This window comes from Calonectris borealis, chromosome 7 (assembly GCF_964195595.1).
Source record: "Calonectris borealis chromosome 7, bCalBor7.hap1.2, whole genome shotgun sequence".
Lineage (NCBI taxonomy): Eukaryota > Metazoa > Chordata > Aves > Procellariiformes > Procellariidae > Calonectris > Calonectris borealis.
In genome coordinates this window covers 20,916,443-20,934,689 of record NC_134318.1, presented here as the reverse complement: position 1 = coordinate 20,934,689, position 18,247 = coordinate 20,916,443, and the positions used below count along the sequence as shown (strand labels likewise).

Here is an 18,247-nt window from a genome sequence, read left to right as displayed (position 1 = left end):
CGATCCAGTCCATCCACACAGTCTGCTCTCTGTACTTCTTTCAGGAGGGAGTTCCTGTGTAAGGCTACTTCCCTTGCAAGTAGCGCCAAGCCCTGGTGACGCACAAGGAATTGTGAACCAGATCATTAGCTGATACAATCAGCAATAGTGATTTGCAACCATGATAATATAGTTTTCTGTTTAGGCCACCTTCTTATCATTGTCCTGGAGATCCTATCCCCCCATCTCTGCTGGGAAGGAAGGGCAGAGCTCCCGTTCCAAGCTCTGCACCTTGCTCACTGCTGTCCCAGCATGGTGCAGAGCCTACAGCTTCTCGGCTGGACAGCAGCCCTGGAGCCCCCCACATTCTCCCGGCACGCGGTGACGGCCAGGCCCAGCTGCTCCTTGGAAAGTTCCACTAGCACCGCAGCCCATGCTCCCTCACTGGCAGCCAAGGGTGACACCTGCTTAAGTGCCAACAGGCCATAAAACATGTCCAGGAGCACTCCCAAAGCTGCTTGAGGCACTCCTTCCACAGCACTGGCAGACATATTCGGCCCTCCAAAACCAGCATTAGTGACTGCTATAGACTAGGCTGCCAGCAGTGCTTTTTTAGGTGTGACAGTAAATATTTGTGAAAATAGATAAAGAACAGCTTGCCCACTGAAAGGGGGAAAGGAAGAGAAGGTGCTTGCAAACCTGGAAGCCATCAGACCTATTCAGGTTAGAGCTGGCACCTCCAGCAGGAATAATGTCACACGAGCAAAGGTGACCGGGGCAGAGCAGCCAGGCTGTGGGTCTCAGGGACCAGCGGCACAGCGTACAGGCAGCAAGGATATCTGGCAGAGGAGGCAGTAGAAATGGTGAATTGTCAGCAGAGAAATATACAGGAGAAAGTGGGGATATGTGAGAAAGAGGAAAAAAGGAGGTTGTGATGAACTGCTGTTCAACGACAAAACAATTCTTGGTTTTAGAAGCTATACAATCCTGTGTCACTGCTTCCCTGAACAATTCACTCCATTGCTGCAGAGTATTTGTACAGAACAGGGAACTGAAAGGAGCCTCTTGAGTTATCAGGGCCAATCCCCCGTTGTTTCAGATGCCATATTGTTTACTCCAGTTCATAAACTGACTGCAAAAGGTTTTCAGTTCTTTTTCTAGATTGGAAAATTGTTGCTGAACCTCCCTGGTTAGTCGTGTTCTGCACATTTTATCAGTGACATGCTGTCCTATATTTGAACAGTGCTGCTGATACTTGCCCAACATCTATTTGTAGACAGCAATCATATCTTTCAACCTTTTGCTAGGTGAAAGAAGGCTTCTCTCCTCCCCTCCTTTTCTATAGCTGCTCTACCTTAAATTCATTTTTCTTGAAAGTGGCTGACTCCATAGGTGTGATGATATTTCCAGTGAATTCCCACTTGTGCGTTAGACAGTAAAATCAATGCCTTCCTATCTCAAATATGGCTACCCGAGGCTCATTTGTTTATGTTCGGCTTTTTTTCAGAGATGCATCATTTTGCTGGCTCATTATCCTCTTGTGATGCACTAATGCGCCCAGGTCTTTCTCCTCTTCTATCACTACCAGCTGGAAAGCCTCCAGTTTCCACTTAATTCTTCAGTATTGTGCACCAGACTATGCTGGAGGTACAAGTGCCTTCCTTGCTTTGTATAGTAAGTAACTGGGTTCCCCTCTCACGGAATAAATCTTGTTTTGTAGCAGGATCCCTAAAGGCAACTTTGCATGCACGTGCACCATCTTAAAGCTGCCCTGTTTATCTTCGTAAAAAATTATTTCCCTAATATAGCTTCATGTTATGTTTCTATTTCGGTTGATTATGGGCTTAATGCTTATGTCCTATCCTATGACTTTTCTCAGGCTAGCTATTTTACATTTTGTTTAGTTTCAAATGCATTTGATGCACATATCCTTATTGCAAAGTAATCCTCCAGGAACCTGATGGTTTTGTTCTCCCTTACTCTCTTTTCAGAATGGGTGAACCTTCCCATCATTTATAGCTTCTCCTTGCAAGGAATGCTGTACATGTCAGGACCATGTACTTTTCCCTCAGCCTTTCTAAAATAAAAACCTTGCCATCTATGGATCTTTTTTGTTTCTTGCTTTTATGCTTGTTTTCTTTCTTTCCCGATGACTGTTTCTGGCCAAAGATTTGTTGTGTTGTGGTGCCATATGCACCACAGCTACTGAGCTATACCAAATCAGCTTTATTTTGGTAAGGCATAGTGTAAGATCCCACTATATTTTATCTGCTTTACTGGGTAAGAGTTAAAAGATTCATTAGGAATCACAATAAGCCAAATATGAACGCACAGTCATTTGACTGATTTAACTTAAAAGGACATTGCTCTAACTAAGAACAAAATGGAGATTTCCCTTTCCTTTTTAGGTTCTTTACTCTTTATTTTCCCCTTTGTTTCTCTAGTTCTCCATATTCAATCCTTCCTAATTTCTGCAGAATTATTCATGTCCTCTGTTGATGTTTGATCCTGCTGTGTATCTGCCTGCTGAGCATATCAATGTCTGCTGCTTACTCATTACTGAGTTGATATTTTAATACAACCCTGATTTAAAAATCATCTATTCTTTCTCACTGAGGGCTCCCCAGACACTAATAAAGTTTCTTTTGCTTCTTCTTTTGTCTCACCCTCCACTCTTACTGTATCTGTTTTTATGAGACTGAATTGTTATGGTATCCCTTTCATATATTCATCAGTATGGTATCCTTCACATACACATGACATTTTTAGCACCCAGACACTGCAAATGATTGTTTGGGTGGAACAAAATAGTCAGTATGTGCTCTTGTAGGCAAGTTTAAGACAAGAGGAATAGAAATTTGCAGTTACAGACCTGGAACCACATAGTCAGTTGGCATTAATACTAGCATTTCAGTCTTGCTTACGTTATTTAAATTTGAGCTTTTTGCTCAATATCCACTGGGCACTACTGGAAGAAGCAATGTGTGTTTCCCTGATCCTGAGGCAGGCAGAGCTGGTTTGGGTCTATAAGATTACTTGAACACAAGGCTAGTTATATATGACCCAAGAGGCTGTCCACAAGGTATATAATTCCAGCAACTTGCTCTAGATGTGTCCCTGAACCCATAACCCACAGGGAGTCGGATGGCACAGAAGCTCTGTGGCAGCTGGATCCAGCAGTGAAGATCCAGCTGCTTTTCTACCCCTTTGCGTTGGCTGGACTGAGGTTTAGAATTGATCCCTTGCTTGGTCAAATGGTTTAAACTACAGCTATGCATCCTTTCAGTCTGTAGAAAAATGGGTTCACACCCCACTTCCAACATGTTAATTTACTTTATTTAGTTGCAGCCAGTTGAATACTTTGTACTGGAAAGGACAGTTTAGAATGCATATGCTCACTGTACATTCTGAGTTAGCTGCAACTTGAAAAAAGCCAGTAATTTAAGCCATCATTGTGAACAGCTTATGACAGAACAATCAAGTAGAGGCCCACCAATGTATTTGAAGACGATAAGGAATAATGCTGAAAACATTCTAATATCATTAAATACCATCTCGTCTCAAAAAAGAAAAAAAAAAGAAAAAAAAAAGAAAAAAGATCACATACAGCAGACCCGAAGAATTTTCAGGGAAAAAAAAAGAAACCAAAACCAGCAATTAGTGATTGATTTTATCATAATCTCCATATAGAGAAACAATAAAAAGATGATGATGATGTAAACTTTAGAAAGAAGAAAGGCAAGAAGACCTGTGACTGTGTGAATTGATCATGTAAAATGATGAATTATGCAGGGCTTTGTAATACAACAAGAGCAACTCAAACAGGAAATCCTACTTTGTGCAACATTTAGTCTTTGGAATGCCTAGCTGCTTGGTGTTATCAAATCTTCATTCGGAAACCATGTAAGATTTAGTCAGACAAGTAAAGCACTAGCTGCTCGCAAATAATTATGTTTATGTGTAGGGAAAACACCAGGACTGTCAATTCTTATTTACTTCATAGGCAAGCTGATAATCAACTGGGGTGGAAAAATTTCCCTCCGCATTGCATTACTAGAAAATTAGATGCATTGGTGAAGTTTACAACTTCCTCTGAAACACTTGCAGGAAACACAAAGGAAACAGGAAGCAGGAGATGGAGTGACCATTAACCTAGTCTGCTCTAGTAATTCCAGCATCTCTGCATAACTACAATGCATATCATTTATATATAACTTGTTATACTTGATTCCTTTCCACTTGCTAGGCCCAAACTAGCTTTTTATCTCTCTTTTTCGTCCAGAAAGATATATAGAAACAATTTGACTCGGCGTTCAAGGGTAAGCATCTTTCCTTAGTGTTACTACTATGACTTTTGTAGTCTACAAGTTGAAATCGCCTAAAATGACAGCACTGGAATTCCCCGAGACACCAACTGTATCCACTCAAGTATCTCCTGGCACCTATCGGATATTCATGCCTGTATCTCCTATCACATTTTCTCCAGATTCATCCATGTTCCTGTTCTGTCTTTCCCCATTCTGTCCAAATAGGTTTGCTGTAAGAACCAAAGCGCTAATACCTCTGTTCTGCTACGCCAAAGTTTTCCTGGTCTCTTTCTTGCCGAGAGTCCTTTCTTTGACAGCAATCAGCTTACTAATAGACGTTCTCATTTATCTAATCTGTCTTTCCATACATGGACAACACATTCTTCACCATACTAATGAACATCGTGTTGTTATTTGAGCTTACCTCTACTAGGCAGGCTCAATCTCACTGACACCTCCCTCTGACCACATAGAGGGCTGTGGGGCTGAACAGAGCGAATTGCTCATCCACACGAGTCCCAGCTCTAACAAACCAACAGAGAAACACACAATACTGCCTGGTTTCTCTATGCTAAATCATAAGGCCACAATCCCTGGCCAGGCTTCTTTAGTGATGGGACCATTTCCATCTTTGGCTCCTAAAATATCCAAATGGACAGTGCTAATGATGTTAAGAGTTTTGGAAGATGCTTTGCAGGCAGCATTTTGGCCCAGACTTCATCCTGCTGGTGTCTATAGCAGAATCCTAACTGCAGAAGAATGAAGAGTTGATCTTTCAACTCAAAGAGCCGAAAACTGAGATTCAAACTTCTACTCTCTGCATGGTAAGAGGAGGACAATTAGGTTACTCCATAACTCCTGGGGGTTTATTGTCTTCTAAGCAGTTTACATTCAAATATGATCTTACTGGATTCCCAGTAAGGATCCGTAAATCCTTTTTTTGGAGACTGCTTAAACAGTGTTGCCTTTAAGACTGTGAGTATGTATGGTCACCTGGATGCCATTAAATTCTAGACAATAATAGCCCAAAATGATAATTATAAAATCAAAGTCCTGCTTGAAGAATGATGTATACTTTGAGCCTCAAATGGATTTGTATCAGTTATATTTTCCATCATTATTTTTAATGCGATAGCCAAGTATTGTAAAATATATATATATATTTGTATTGCTAGACTTAAGGTATGACACCCAGTTCTGGATGAGAGCTACTTCTAGTTAATACCTTTCTGGAAGTGTTACTAATCCTTGAGCAATATTCCATTCACCTTAGGGTGCAACTTAGCCTGGGTAATGGCTAGTTCTTGCTGCTGCTCAATCCTGAGGAATTTTTATAAGATACTCAGTATCTCCTCCCTCTTCAGTCCCAGTTTCTAGTCTATTGGGGGAATAACAAGAGTCAAAATAATCCTAGACCCTACAGAGTTTGTGGCCACTTTCCTAACAACCACTGATGCCAGATACCTGTTTCAAGGATATTGATTCTTTCTCTTCAGCACCTGAAGCCCTATGAGTATGCACAGTTGTTTTCCTGGAGAAAAATCATCTTTCTCTATGTAAGCAATATCGACTTCAAGGCCAAGCTATGGGATTCCAAACCGTTCAGCAGAAGTTACAGACAAACACTCCTTGACCTGGGGTGAGCCAAATGACTCAGAACATTTCATTTTAAAATTCTCTGTCAGAGGCAGTCTACTTAAGGTAACAGAAGGAGCTGGGCATAGCATTTTTTCATTCCTGCTGCTGGGTGCCACTGTGTCAAGGCTAACGCAGCTGTAATGAGGTTAACAAACACAGGACTTTTTCTCCTAATTTTTAAGCTACTCAGTAGTCTTTATGAAAAGAGAACAGTAACAGCTGTTTATCAAAAGTAGTGCAACTCAAGGTTCATGTTTATTCCTTTTTTATTATTTCATCTCCCATCCAAACAACTGCTTTTCTTTAATTCTTGAAATGGAGCCAACATTTGCTGCTTAGAGCATCACAAATACTCACTTCAGACAGTATTGAGAAAGTTTCACCAACAGAAGAGACCCTAAGAAATGTGCCTCTATTTTGAAAGGTAGAATATAGTAATGAAGTGTTAGGGACAGTTGAATTACGAATATGGCTTTTGTTCCTTCAATTTAAATTATTTTTTCTTTAGTTGGATGTCTTACACAAGTACTGAAGCTTCCGTATTTGAGCCCTTTTTCCTGCACTGTCACTATGGTTATATCTCTGCTGAGAACTGGGGAGAGCTGTACAGACCTGCACTGAAGCAGGTCTTCACCTGACACTTTTCTCTACCTCAACAGCACCTATTTCAGGATCTGTATCCCACCCCACACCCTGCTTGACCGTTCCACCCAAGTTTTCCTCTTAAGATCTGCTGCCATAGTAAGGAGTTCTTGCATTCCTTAACAGTAGTGAAAGATGCCTGATTCAGTAGGGATATCCGAGTTCAGTGGAACAACTCTGCCCTCACAATTCACATCTCGAGGTCCTACCTTTGACACTTGAAGGGGTCTTTTCTGCTCTGAACCCCCTTGCAGCCGGAAGCCCCAGGGGGCACCTCCAGACAGAGTGATGAGCATTTCTTCTTCAGCTCCCATGATTTCTGTGCTTTGGATATTTTGTCTTCCCCACTTCAAACCAGACTTCAGTTCTTAACAGGCGGTATCTTCTACTCCCATCTTCACAATTCACACCACGATCCTCCGGTCCCCCGAAAGGCCCTCTGCTCACTTTCTCCTTCAAGTTCACACACACACAAGAAGAGAGTTGAGACTGTCAAGCCCAGCCTTCCCTGCTCTTCTGGACTCTCAGCTGCTGCTCTGCCTATGATTAGACATTTGATTCTGCTCTTGGTAAGGGGCCAGAGTTGTCCTACACACGTGTCATGTCAATCTCACCCTCTGTGCCCCCCCACATACACCATGGATCTCTCACTGGAGCACGGCTGAAAATAGCGCACCTCCTGTCTCTCCAGAGCTTTGTCTGACACTGTTAAAGCTGGAAGCATTTCAGTAAAAAATTTATTTCCACTTCCCATTCCAAATGCAAATCATAGTCAGCCAGCACTCAGGATTCATTAGTAGGAGTTTCAGGCAAGGACATGACACAGGCACAAACTTGTACAAGATCAGGTGATAGCCCCTGGCCCTGAGAAATTGAACAAAACCAGCTTGCAAGTGGTGTGCTCTCCACCTCTGTTTTCTCCATGCAGCTAGTGTTACTACACAGTAGCACTCTTTCTCTGCCCTGAAAACCACAGGCAGACTGCAGATGTAATGTGCTCCCTCTGCAGCTTGCTGTTCCCTGACATCCTCTACAGCCATTCCTTATACTAGACACTGGGACCCGAATAGCCTGGATTAGCTACACTGATGGGATTCAAACAGTTCTCTGCAAGGCACCGCATATGTAGACTCCCCAATGGCCAAGAGAATGGCTTTGCACCCAGGTTCTTCACTGTCTTCTCTTTAGGACCATGGCAGACAAGATCTCCTGGCTATCCCAAGCCACCTTGATCCCTTGGAGTTATAAAAAATAAAATCTATGTCTCCCCTTTTGCTACAGGGCTTAAAACGTAATTTTCTGTTAAGATCCTGAGGACAAACATCTCTTAGCTCTCAGTGACTAACAAGTATCCTACCAATCTCTGTGATACCCTTATACCGTAACATTCAAAGGACACATTTTTGCTGTGACACCATTGCTCAGTTGCCTACTCCCACCATTGCTCAGTTGACTACTCCATTGCCAGTATTATAACACCATTCATCCAGTGCCATTGCATGGTGCCGGTGGGTGCACCGGTAGTGAACAACTCTTGCACCGCCATTGCATTTTGGTGCAAAACTGGCCCCGGGTGCTCCCGTGTCATGGTCTCTCACAGGCCGCTGGCGGGACACACCGTGATCGGTACGGGCTGAGGCTCAGCAGTGTTTGGCTGCGGTTGTGCTGCAGCGCAGCCGTGCCCTCAGCCCACGACTCAGCCGCTCTTGCGGTGGAGCGCTGGTTCTCAGACTGTGGAAGCAACCTGAGAAAATGGCCTCCGCGGCTCTGCCCCCCATCACCGCCACAGCAGCCCCCCAAGAGTCTTCCCGCCCCACTCGGGGCTCGCCTAGACCCAAGGAAAGTGCACAGCGCCCGTCGGGCAAGCGCGGCTCCAGCCTGGGCGCCCCGGCGACGGCCGCCGCCGGAGTGGCGGCTGGTCCCCCGCCGGCCTGGGGCTGGGCCGCCGGAGCCTCAAGTCGGGCCGGGCCCCCCCCCGGCGCCATGGCCCGGCACTTCCAGTCAACCGCCCAGCGACGCCACGGTGCGCGAGGGCGCCCATCACGAGCCCGCGCGGCCCAGGAGCGTTGCGGCCGACGTGCGCCCCCGGACTGACGTCAGCGCCCGCGGGCGGAGGCGGTGCGCGCGCTTTCCGCCTCACGGCGCCTGCGCCGCATCCGGGCCCTGCCGGGTGGGGCGCGGCGGCGGCCGGGGGTTGGCGGGGAGTGCGGACGTGGCAGGCAGCGGGCGGGGGAGCGGCGCTTCCGGGGGAGCGGCGGGTCCGGGAACCGGAAGCGGGCCCGGCAGCAGCGCCGGGAGCGGCGGACAGCGGCGGTGAGTGAGGCCGCCGAGCGGCTCCGGGGGGGGCGCTGGGCCTGCCGGCTGTGGCCGCGCAGGTGCCTGGTGCGGGCGGACGGACGGCACCGCGCCCGGCGGCCCGGCGGGGGCCCGAGCCCGAGGCGCTGCCGCCGCTTCCTTCCTGGCCAAGGAGTTGAGGCCTGGCGGCGCCCAGCCGGGTGACACGTCGGGCCCGCCGTGCCTGCGCGCCACGCCCGGCCTCTGCAGGGGCCTGGGTCTTCCCCGGTAACGTGTCCGGGCGGGAGCGCTCCGCGCCGCCGGCGGCCTGGCTCGGCCCGGCCCAGCGGGTGCCGGCCTGCGGAGCTGGGGCCGGCTGTCGGCGGGGTCTTCATCTCCAGGGTATGGGCTGCCCCGAGGGGAGCCGTCGGCGTCCCGGTGTGGTGCGGCGAGTCCCGGGGGCTACGAGTTGGGCCGTCGCTCCCTCCCGGAAAGCCGAGCGTTTTTTTCGGTCCGGGTGCGCTGTGAGGTAGATACCCCCTCGGCAACATCCCTAATCTCTTGTAATCCGCGGATCCTTCCCCCAGCGTTTGTGTTGTACTGTTCAAGCTTCCATTCATTCAGGCTTGTAAAGGACGGTCGTCCCGTGCGGAGACCTGGTAACTGAGTTTGGTTGGATTTGGTAGTAAAACTTAGCGATTGTCTGCCTGCCTGTGGCTTTGAAAGAGGAAGGAGGAAAGGAATGGAGATGGATGACCAAAATACGAGTGTAGTCTTGAAGAAGTGGTTATGTGAGATGGACTCTTGCTTTCCACGTAAACGTGTTTGTTTTGTATCGTTGGAGTTCGCTTTCACTCTTTCTGAGTAATGCTCTTTGGAGTAGAATGAAGATTAGTTTCATTTCTTTTTAATTTTCATTTCTTCACTTCTTTCAAGTACATCTTGGGATGTACTTGAGTATTTTTCAGCATCTGTGTGTGGTGTCTTAGCTCTGAAATCTTTATTAGAGAGACTTTGCAAACCCATCCAAACTGGGCCTCCTTGGTAACTGTCACACTGTAGGTAAGTTCTGTTTAAACTTACTGGCTGATGGAAGTGCTTGCTGAAACATAGCTGAATTGCTTACACCCACATCAGAAGTTATTCACCAGAGTTAACATTTGCACAGTTATGTTAAAATACAGATTTTTCAGTTTGGTACTCAGTGTTGATTTTTAGCCATTAATGTGAAAGTTCCATAAAAATATTTCTAGATCCTTTTCTGTTACAGTATTCCTTAGTCAACTTTAGCAAATGTTTGGGGGGGGAGCGATGTATGTTAGAGGGAGAGAAATTGCCACCTGACACATAACATGCGATGTCTTTTTGTTGTTGTTGTTCACAACAAAATCACACCACTAGAATGGGAAGTGACTCGTTGCTGATTTTGTCCTAAAGTCTTTACTATTTATTAATATGAAGTTGTCCTGAGTAGGTTTAGGGAACTTTGGCTTTAACTTTCTCCCCTCCACCCGCCATTCTCTTAGAGTAGGTGTTCTGGTTATGGGGTGGATAGAAATAAATGTGAGCTAAAACTCCAGAGCCTCTCTCTTTAGAGGAGACCTACCTTCAATCATGTATATATGCTGTCTGTGGAAGCATAAACATTTCTATCTGTTTTTGTGTGGAAAAGGTTCTTGTTTCTGGAACTACCGTTTTCTGCTTGAAGCTGTACCACTCAGGATTCTTTATTGCTATAGACAGACTGTGAAGTGGGCATCGATATGAGGAATATTTCTTCTTAATATGCTGGGACATTAGCTCTATGTTCTAATTTCATGGCTGAAAGCTGAGTTATCGCAGTGAACAGATGTCTAAAGGATTATTTCTTTAATGAGTCGTTTGATGCTTGTACCTCTTTGAATGTTTTCTCCTGCTACTGTAGGGACTATATTTTCTTCCTGTAACACTTATTATCAGAAGGAGGGTCAAAAATCCAAGAAAGAATTGATGGTTGGCTAAGGAAGGACAAGGTACAAAGAGTGACTAAAAGTGATCAACAACAAGGTCTCCACAGAAGAGAGAAGGTGGATGTTTCTTGTTTTTTAGGTTTGAAAAGATTTATTAGCGATGAATTGTGAAGATAGAGCTTGTTCTTACATGTTCAGCAAGATTCATTGTTAACATAGAAAGCACTAAAAGACAGTATAAACTGGGCAGTATGCCTTAGAAAAAGCTAATTCTGAGCTGCTTTGTTTCCTGTGAGTGATGGGAATTGCGTAATGCATATTTGCATAGAGGAAGTCAGAGTACAGAAATTTGGGTTGAAAGACGGTCAGTGTTACAATGTGTGTGAACAAAACTTGCTTAGCATTATAATATGTTTTTAGTCCTATTCTATATATTCCTGTTCATCCATTCTTTCTTCTGGCCTCTTCTCTAAACTTTAAACTACTCTTGTAACTTTTTCTAATCAATTATACTTGTGCAAAGTTCACAGAAATGAGTCAGATGACTTCGCACGTTGTAACATGTATGTGGATGTAGCTAAGGAGGAGAGAAATCTTTCACTGTCATTTTGTTGATGTCATATTTTCAATTACTTTTGAAAGTAGGATTGCTCTCTAGAAGCAAAGCCCATAACTGAGTGTTTTTGAAATCTTTTCTTAGAGCTTTATTACAGAGATAGAGATGTAAATCAGTCCCACCAGGAGACTTCAATCACATTTTATACTCTTTGTTGACTTAAGTAAAAATCTGGTGGTGGTGGCAGGGGTTGGAAATAGTCATAGGTTTAAGGTTAGGTCAGGGCTAAGCTTTTTTTGTATTCAGTTTTTAACCACTTTCACTCTCTCATAGCTTTTATGTTGTATTGGACCTTGCCCAAGATGATCAATCAGTCTGACAAAACAGGGTTTAATGTGGCCCTTCTTTAGAAGAACATAGAAGCGATCACACCTTAGATGTAAACCGTGATTTTTACGTCCTGAAGCCTGAAAGACCTCTTCGAAATAGCCCAGGAAAGACTGGGCTGCAAAAATCTGCTCCAGTACCCGTTGTGTCAAGAAATTCTAGTAGCTAATCTATCCTTTCTTCTCCTGAAAGTGTCTTCAGTGAAAATATTGTGGCTTCTGGACTTTCACTGATACTCAATTGTAAAGTTTCATTTTGAAAACTGTGTGTCTTATACCTCACATGAACTGTTAAAACAGATCTTTCTGGGAGTGACTCAAAATGCATAGATGAAGAAAATATTACCTATGGTGTGAGAATCTGCCCGGGTGGAAAGACAGAGCACCACAAAAATACAACTGAATTGGCGAGTCAGTTCCAGTAGTGCCATTTGGATTGATTTGGACAAATGTATGGGAGGCACCCTGTTATAATGGCCTGAGTGCTTCCCCATCAGTTGGCAGTCTCTGGCTTCCAGGATATGAGCTTCTTTTCCAGGATTTTCTGTAGCAAAACAAAACGGGATTTTTTTTGTATCTGAAGAGAACCAAGTGTTCCGTGAGTGCTTGTAGAGGACCCTAGTCAAGCTGTCGGTGAAACAAAAGCAAGGACATCTGCCTTTCAGAAGAGTGTTCTTAGCTCCAGAGTCTAGGTCTTTATAAGAATGGCATAACTTTGCTGCTTCTCCAGAAAGTTGCAGAACAGAAGCATTAAAAGCACTGTAGGTAATATTCTGAATTGATCTCTGAGCATGCTGACAGAAGGGTCCCCTTCTGTCCCATCTTTTGGAAGTGGTTTTGATTTCTGTGTTCAGAAATTAAGTAGACATATTTCCTTCAGTTTCAGCGTAATATAGGAGGCCATGCTGTTGTCTTTTTTTTTTTTTTTTTTTTTTGAAGGATCAGTCTCCCCAGAAGTTGAAACAAACAAGCCTTTTATTTCTCTGGGACCAGAAGAAAGGCGCTAGCATCTTTCTGAAGGAAAGCAATTTTGCTGTATGCGTTTCCTTTAGAAAGTGATCAAGAACTGATGAGATCAAGCTTTTCGGTTTCAAAAGGGAATTAACAGTGAATGCAGAGCATAAAAAATGATGAATATGCAGTTTTCAGTGATTTGGGAGATTTGCTGATTGAAACTAGCTCATATGAATCACTAGGTTTTTTAAAAAAACAGTCCATAAAAACTGCACTGTAGTCTGCTTTGTTTGGATACTGAGGAATCTGGAAAGTATCGTAAAAGTTAAGATTCCTCCCCCCCTGCCCAGTATTACTGTGTATTTTTTTCCCATCAGTTCGTTGCTGATCAGCAGCGGTTGTCTGTCTTGTATAACAGTGTTCCGGTATGAATTTTAGCTGTGTAACTATTTTGACCAAAACTTCCATGGTCAACTGCCTTTATACAGAAGAATAGAAAATGGCATAGAGTGACTGCTTTGTGCTTTGCAAGAAAATTGTTTGTTATTTATAGTAATGACCGCTTGTTGTCATAGTATTTTCCCAATAACATGAGTCCTGCTTACTTGAGCTTTGTATATTTTAACTGCTGAGTAGTAATATGATGTTCAACAGCGTGTTTTGGTATTATGTTTGGCTTAGTTTTGGTAATGTGTTACTACATGCAAAAGAATATCCTCAGTATTTTTATCGAGTGAAACAGCCTATTTTCTCCATTTCTCCCTATCAGATGTATATATTTCATTCTTTCTGTGATTTTTGTTAGCATGTCGTAAACAGTGTAAAATTCTCCCTTTCCTCATATCTCTTAAAGTGACCAGTTCTACTTTACATATATATTTTTCTGAGTGGAGACAAAATGAATGCTGTTCGATACAAATGACTTGTACTGGGGGAGAAGGAAAATGTCTCATTCAGTGACAACCATCTTCCACCTTCTCAGGGGTAGATACTCTTGGCCCTGCCCTTTATGGTATTCCACATCAGTGATGAGCAAGCATGCCACTAGCCTTACGTTTAGAGCAAGTCAAGCAACCGAAATAACGAAGCAGCGTTTTCCCCAGCTTCAACACCAAGTTTGTTCTTGAGTCTTCCTCCTCCTTTCCAGCTCCCTTCTTGACCTTCTGCCAGTATGGAGCAAGCATCAGCTTGTGCTATGGTGGAGATTAGCCTGTGCTGGCTGCCACATGTGCTAGCTAAAGGTCTGAGGTCTATCTACCTTTCTGTCAGTTGCGACATTGAGTTAGAACCATCTCCTTTGTGTAGCCATTTTTCCCATAGAAAGTGTAGGAAAATAGCTCAAAACTCGTTTCCTCTGTAAGACTTGCATTAAATGAGCTTACTTCTTGGTTTCAGTATTATTGTGGAGAGAGCAGCAAGCCGATAGATATTCCCTGCTCAAGCGGGAAATACTGATGTTCACATGAGGGAGGGGAGGGAAGGCTGAAAAGAGGATAGTAAAAGTTCATCAGGTAAGGTCACTTACTGAGTATACACTCACAACAGTAAGTCAGAAGTGGTTTGCAAGGGACGTGCTTGAGTTCTTGCCCCATCATGCTTTAAAAAAGAAAAAAAGCATGAAAAATCGATCTCCTCCTGCCCTGTAGTAATTCCTTGTTCAAAGATCTGTTCAAGGATTTCTGTAGGTGTAACCTGTGAAGAGTGTCTTAATGATTATAACTCAGGAGGTATCCTGCAAGATGCTGCTACTTTGCCTGCAGCTCTTCCTGGAGGAAGGACCTGTTTGTAGGAGCAGTGACTAGAAGCCAAGTTCCTCATGCACAGTCCAATAAGCAACAGTAAAGGGTAGGAAGAAGAGAAAGCAGCCCTCTTTCCTTGGCAGAAGCTCTGTCCGGATGTTCCAAAATGTGTGGGTAGAGCAGTCTTCTTGTGGTGTTCTCCCTTCCCTTTACCCCCACCTCTGCAGGAAGAACTCTCCTGCTTTACGGTTTGCATTGAACAGGATGTGGTTGGAGGTAGGTCTGTGATTGCAATGTGGTGACACTGGTAGCCTACCTGGGGAGGAAGAGGTTAACCTTCAGGGGAACTTGGGAAGGGAGCAGGTCCCAAAGTCCAGATTTCCTGGCCCCATGGTGCTCAGGTTAGACTGTTCTGCAGAACTAAGTCAAAGGTGGTGGGGGAAACCAGAATCTTTAGCAATGACTTTCTTGCTGTCATGTTTATCATGTGTTTATTATGTTTAAAAACACTGCAGGCTGATCAAAAATTCTGTCACACTGTTGTAAGCTGTTGCAAATTACATTATATGTTACTTTCAAGAGCAAATTACCTTTAAATATTTTAAGATATGTTCTTTTTCTAAACAAAAGCCCTATCATTACCTTTATACAGCTTGAAGAATAAAAATACAACACTTCATTTATTTCCTTTCATATAAAGTTTAATATCTAATTTCACAGTAAGCATTAGCAGTCTTAGTATTGACATTTGTCATGTTTACTACTTACAGGAGGTTAAATGTAGTGTGTATGTATTATGTTAGCTTTCTTCTGTAAACAGATCGCTCTGTTGTGATATATGTATTTTCCCTTTATATATATATATCTCTATGTATCTGAAAGAATTTCTTTCTGTGTGGATGGTTCTTACAGAGCTGTAGTTATTTTAGTGCCCTTGCTGTACAACTGTTGTGTCAGTTGTTGAAATAATTCTTTGACATCGTATTTTTGATAATGTGAAGAACCAACCTTAGCATTGGTTGGCATACTCTAATCAATGTATAGGCAAAACAGCTCAGGTATCTTGTTATCCGCTTGAGTTAAGCGGTAGATTCCTTGTTGGTATTTGCCTCAACTAGCTGATGGCTCTTGCAGCTGTTATGTCGCCTCTGTCTTAAAATTTACTATGTATCTTTAATGCACAAATTCATCATAGGGTTTGGAGCAAATATATGAGGGCAAAATTAGTTATTTGCGTCACCTTAACTCTGCATTTTTATATAAACTGCAGTCTTTTAATAAAAAATTAAATTGCTCTAAACACACATTTCTTTATAGTGTTAGTGTAGATCATCTTAGCTGAAGAGGGTAACAGTGACATATGGAGTGTCCAAAGGAGTACAGGGCGTGCAAAATATCCTTGAGAAATAGACCATAAGGGAATCTCCTGCCTGTGAAGTCATGTCCGTGGCTCTCCACAACTCAAGGGCTCTGTAGCTTATCTGCCTGCTTGGTGCTGTGGTATTGTAAGAATTGCCTGCTTGGTTTGAGGTCTACCAATGCCATTTCTGTCTTTATAAAGTTAGTCAACCTCTTTATACAGTTCGTTAGAAGAATTGAGAATCTGTATGTTAAGCAAGATTTCTTGCATAATTTTGCTAAGAAACATCTCTCCTGTCTCTGACGTTCTGTTTCAGGTCTTTCCCTTTTGTATAACTCCTTTAGAGGCATTTTTGCCTGTGATGCTTTTCCATTTTGAACATCTTTCTTAGATGAATATGCTGCTTTTGGAATATCTTAGTTTTCTGAAATTCATGTACATAATAAGGACTTTAAATCTATTGTTTAAAAAAAAAAAAAGCCAAAAAACTTTATATTGGTCCTGTTCTGGATTCTGGTCAAACAACTCAAGAAGCAGCCTTTGTGGATCGTGAAGTGTGTGGTGCTTGTAGCAAGGAAGCATGATCAAGTAGACTAACATAGAGATGAAAGCTGAACTTGTTCAGTGTTATTGAAGTGTTATGTTAAGGAATCTCCCATCTATGTCATGAAATCTGTTTTCTGTTGATCGGATGTTCTGTGAGGTGGAAGTAGTTCGTAAGGTGTCTCAGGAAGCTTGATAATCATCTGCTATATAATGGCAAATTATGATTTTTTTTTTCCTATGATGATGATCACAAGTCTAACCAGGATGAAGCAGTGAATAAGTTGATTAGAAAACGTAGTTTCTGAAAATATTGTTTTCTAACTAGCTCTTGTAAAGCATTTATCTTACTTGAAAAAATTGCTGTGCAAGAGTAAATAACTATTAATATTTTACTTTCCCTAGTATCTCAGGAGCTCTCATTTCTGTGAAAACAGTAGAGGAGTTGGCCAGTTTGGTTTTATGTCTGCTAAAAGCCATTTTTCCCCCCCTTTTTGCAGGTGAGATTAGTTTGGGGATGTGAATACAATGAGTGTAAACCAGCAAGCTCACACAGGGCCTCCTTATGGGCAACCTCAGCCTGGATATCAGGGATACCAGCAGCCTGCCTACGGAGGACAGCCATTGCCAGGGGTTCCTCAATCGCAATATGGAGCTTATAATGGTCCGATGCCAGGATATCAACAGCCAGTCCCTCCACAAGGTACTTCTCAGTCAAAACTTAATGATTGATAACCTGTGAATTGTTGCGTGCATGGAATTTTTTCTGTATGCTTCCTATTGTTAGTCTTTATTTTGTGGTAGCAATTATCTTTTCTGCTGTATGTAGCTTACATGATGTTAATAATCATGTTCTTCCTGTACATTCTGAGGTTATTGTTCTGTCATTTGTCCATTTTAGTAGGGCTTACTCTTCTTTTGATAGCTCATAAAATTAACATGTTGAGAAGCACAGCCTGCTTTTTTTCTGTATGTCCCTTCCCCCGTGGTACGGAAGCACCTGACTCGGACAGTCTTCCTGGTGAGGTTATGTTGAGGGGCAGCAGCTAGGGACTGTAACAGATTTATAACTGAGACTGCCTTACATTATTACGTAGAAAGTTCTGACATACAACTCTATAGGCAGAAAGTGTATTTGGAGTTATTTTCTCTAATGCCTTTAAAATCAGTAGAAAGTTTATGGACACGTGGGCAAGCTAATGTGTTCCAGAATTTCCCTGATTCTGCAGGATCTAATCACTTGTTGGTTTTGTCTGTTAAAAAAAAAATAGTTCAACTCTTTTTTCCTGCTTTCAAAAGAAAGGCTAACTTAAAATTATTAAAGGACTTTAGGAGTCTTTGTTTCCAAGTACCTGAATTGCTTTAGGAGATTAATAGTGACTTTAACATCTGAAATGTAGAGGAGAAAATACTATTGCTTTGAGCAGAAGTATTTCTGCCTTTCAGAATCATGTGGATTAATTGAGTTCTGCTGAGATAAGCACAACACAAACTTTCACTCTGAAATGTTTATTTAGATTTTAGCTTGGTATTCTAAGGAAATGAGGAATATCTAATCATGCTAATGGTCTCTGTATTATTTTCACCTCCAAATAAATCTTGAATTTTTGCAACTGCTTGAATTTTAAACCAAACTCAGTGAGAAGGATAGAACAATCAAAGTGCCTGTAGTTGTCTTGAAACTAACAGAAGTGGGAAACTGAAATTTGGGAGCTGAATGATTGCACTGTTGGGTTTTTTTGTCTGGAGTTAGCAGGGTAGTGGAGTAGAAGAAGAGTTAGTGTGGTGTGCTAAAGAATGGGTTATTCAGTTGCTCCATCTTCCTTTTCTTTCCTTAATCCTCTTCCTCCCCTCCTCTCAATAAATCTCTTCCAACAACACTTTAATCTGTGAGTTTTGAACTAATTTCACAGAGGGCTT

At 42.9% G+C, this 18,247-nt stretch overlaps 2 protein-coding genes across 6 annotated transcripts in view; one reads left to right on the top strand and one right to left on the bottom strand.

Moving 5' to 3' along the window:
* SYNPO2L (synaptopodin 2 like) overlaps positions 1-7,204 on the bottom strand; it is a 36,244-nt gene extending 29,040 nt beyond the window's left edge. Inside the window, exon 1 of the mRNA XM_075155436.1 lies at positions 6,776-7,204. Within this exon, the coding sequence (XP_075011537.1) occupies positions 6,776-6,880 (105 nt within the window). The 5' untranslated portion in view covers positions 6,881-7,204. The remainder of the gene's footprint in view (positions 1-6,775) is intronic.
* A 1,544-nt stretch (positions 7,205-8,748) lies between these two features.
* SEC24C (SEC24 homolog C, COPII component) overlaps positions 8,749-18,247 on the top strand; it is a 39,601-nt gene continuing 30,102 nt past the window's right edge. For 3 of the 5 annotated variants that reach the window (XM_075154444.1, XM_075154443.1, XM_075154440.1), the window contains exons 1-2: positions 8,749-8,879; positions 16,828-17,030. In XM_075154444.1, coding sequence (XP_075010545.1) covers positions 16,856-17,030 — 175 coding nt within the window. In that variant the 5' untranslated portion in view covers positions 8,749-8,879; positions 16,828-16,855. Of the gene's footprint in view, positions 8,880-9,107; positions 9,129-9,242; positions 9,370-16,827; positions 17,031-18,247 lie in introns of those variants that run through there. The other 2 variants (XM_075154442.1, XM_075154441.1) reach the window with 2 other exon arrangements.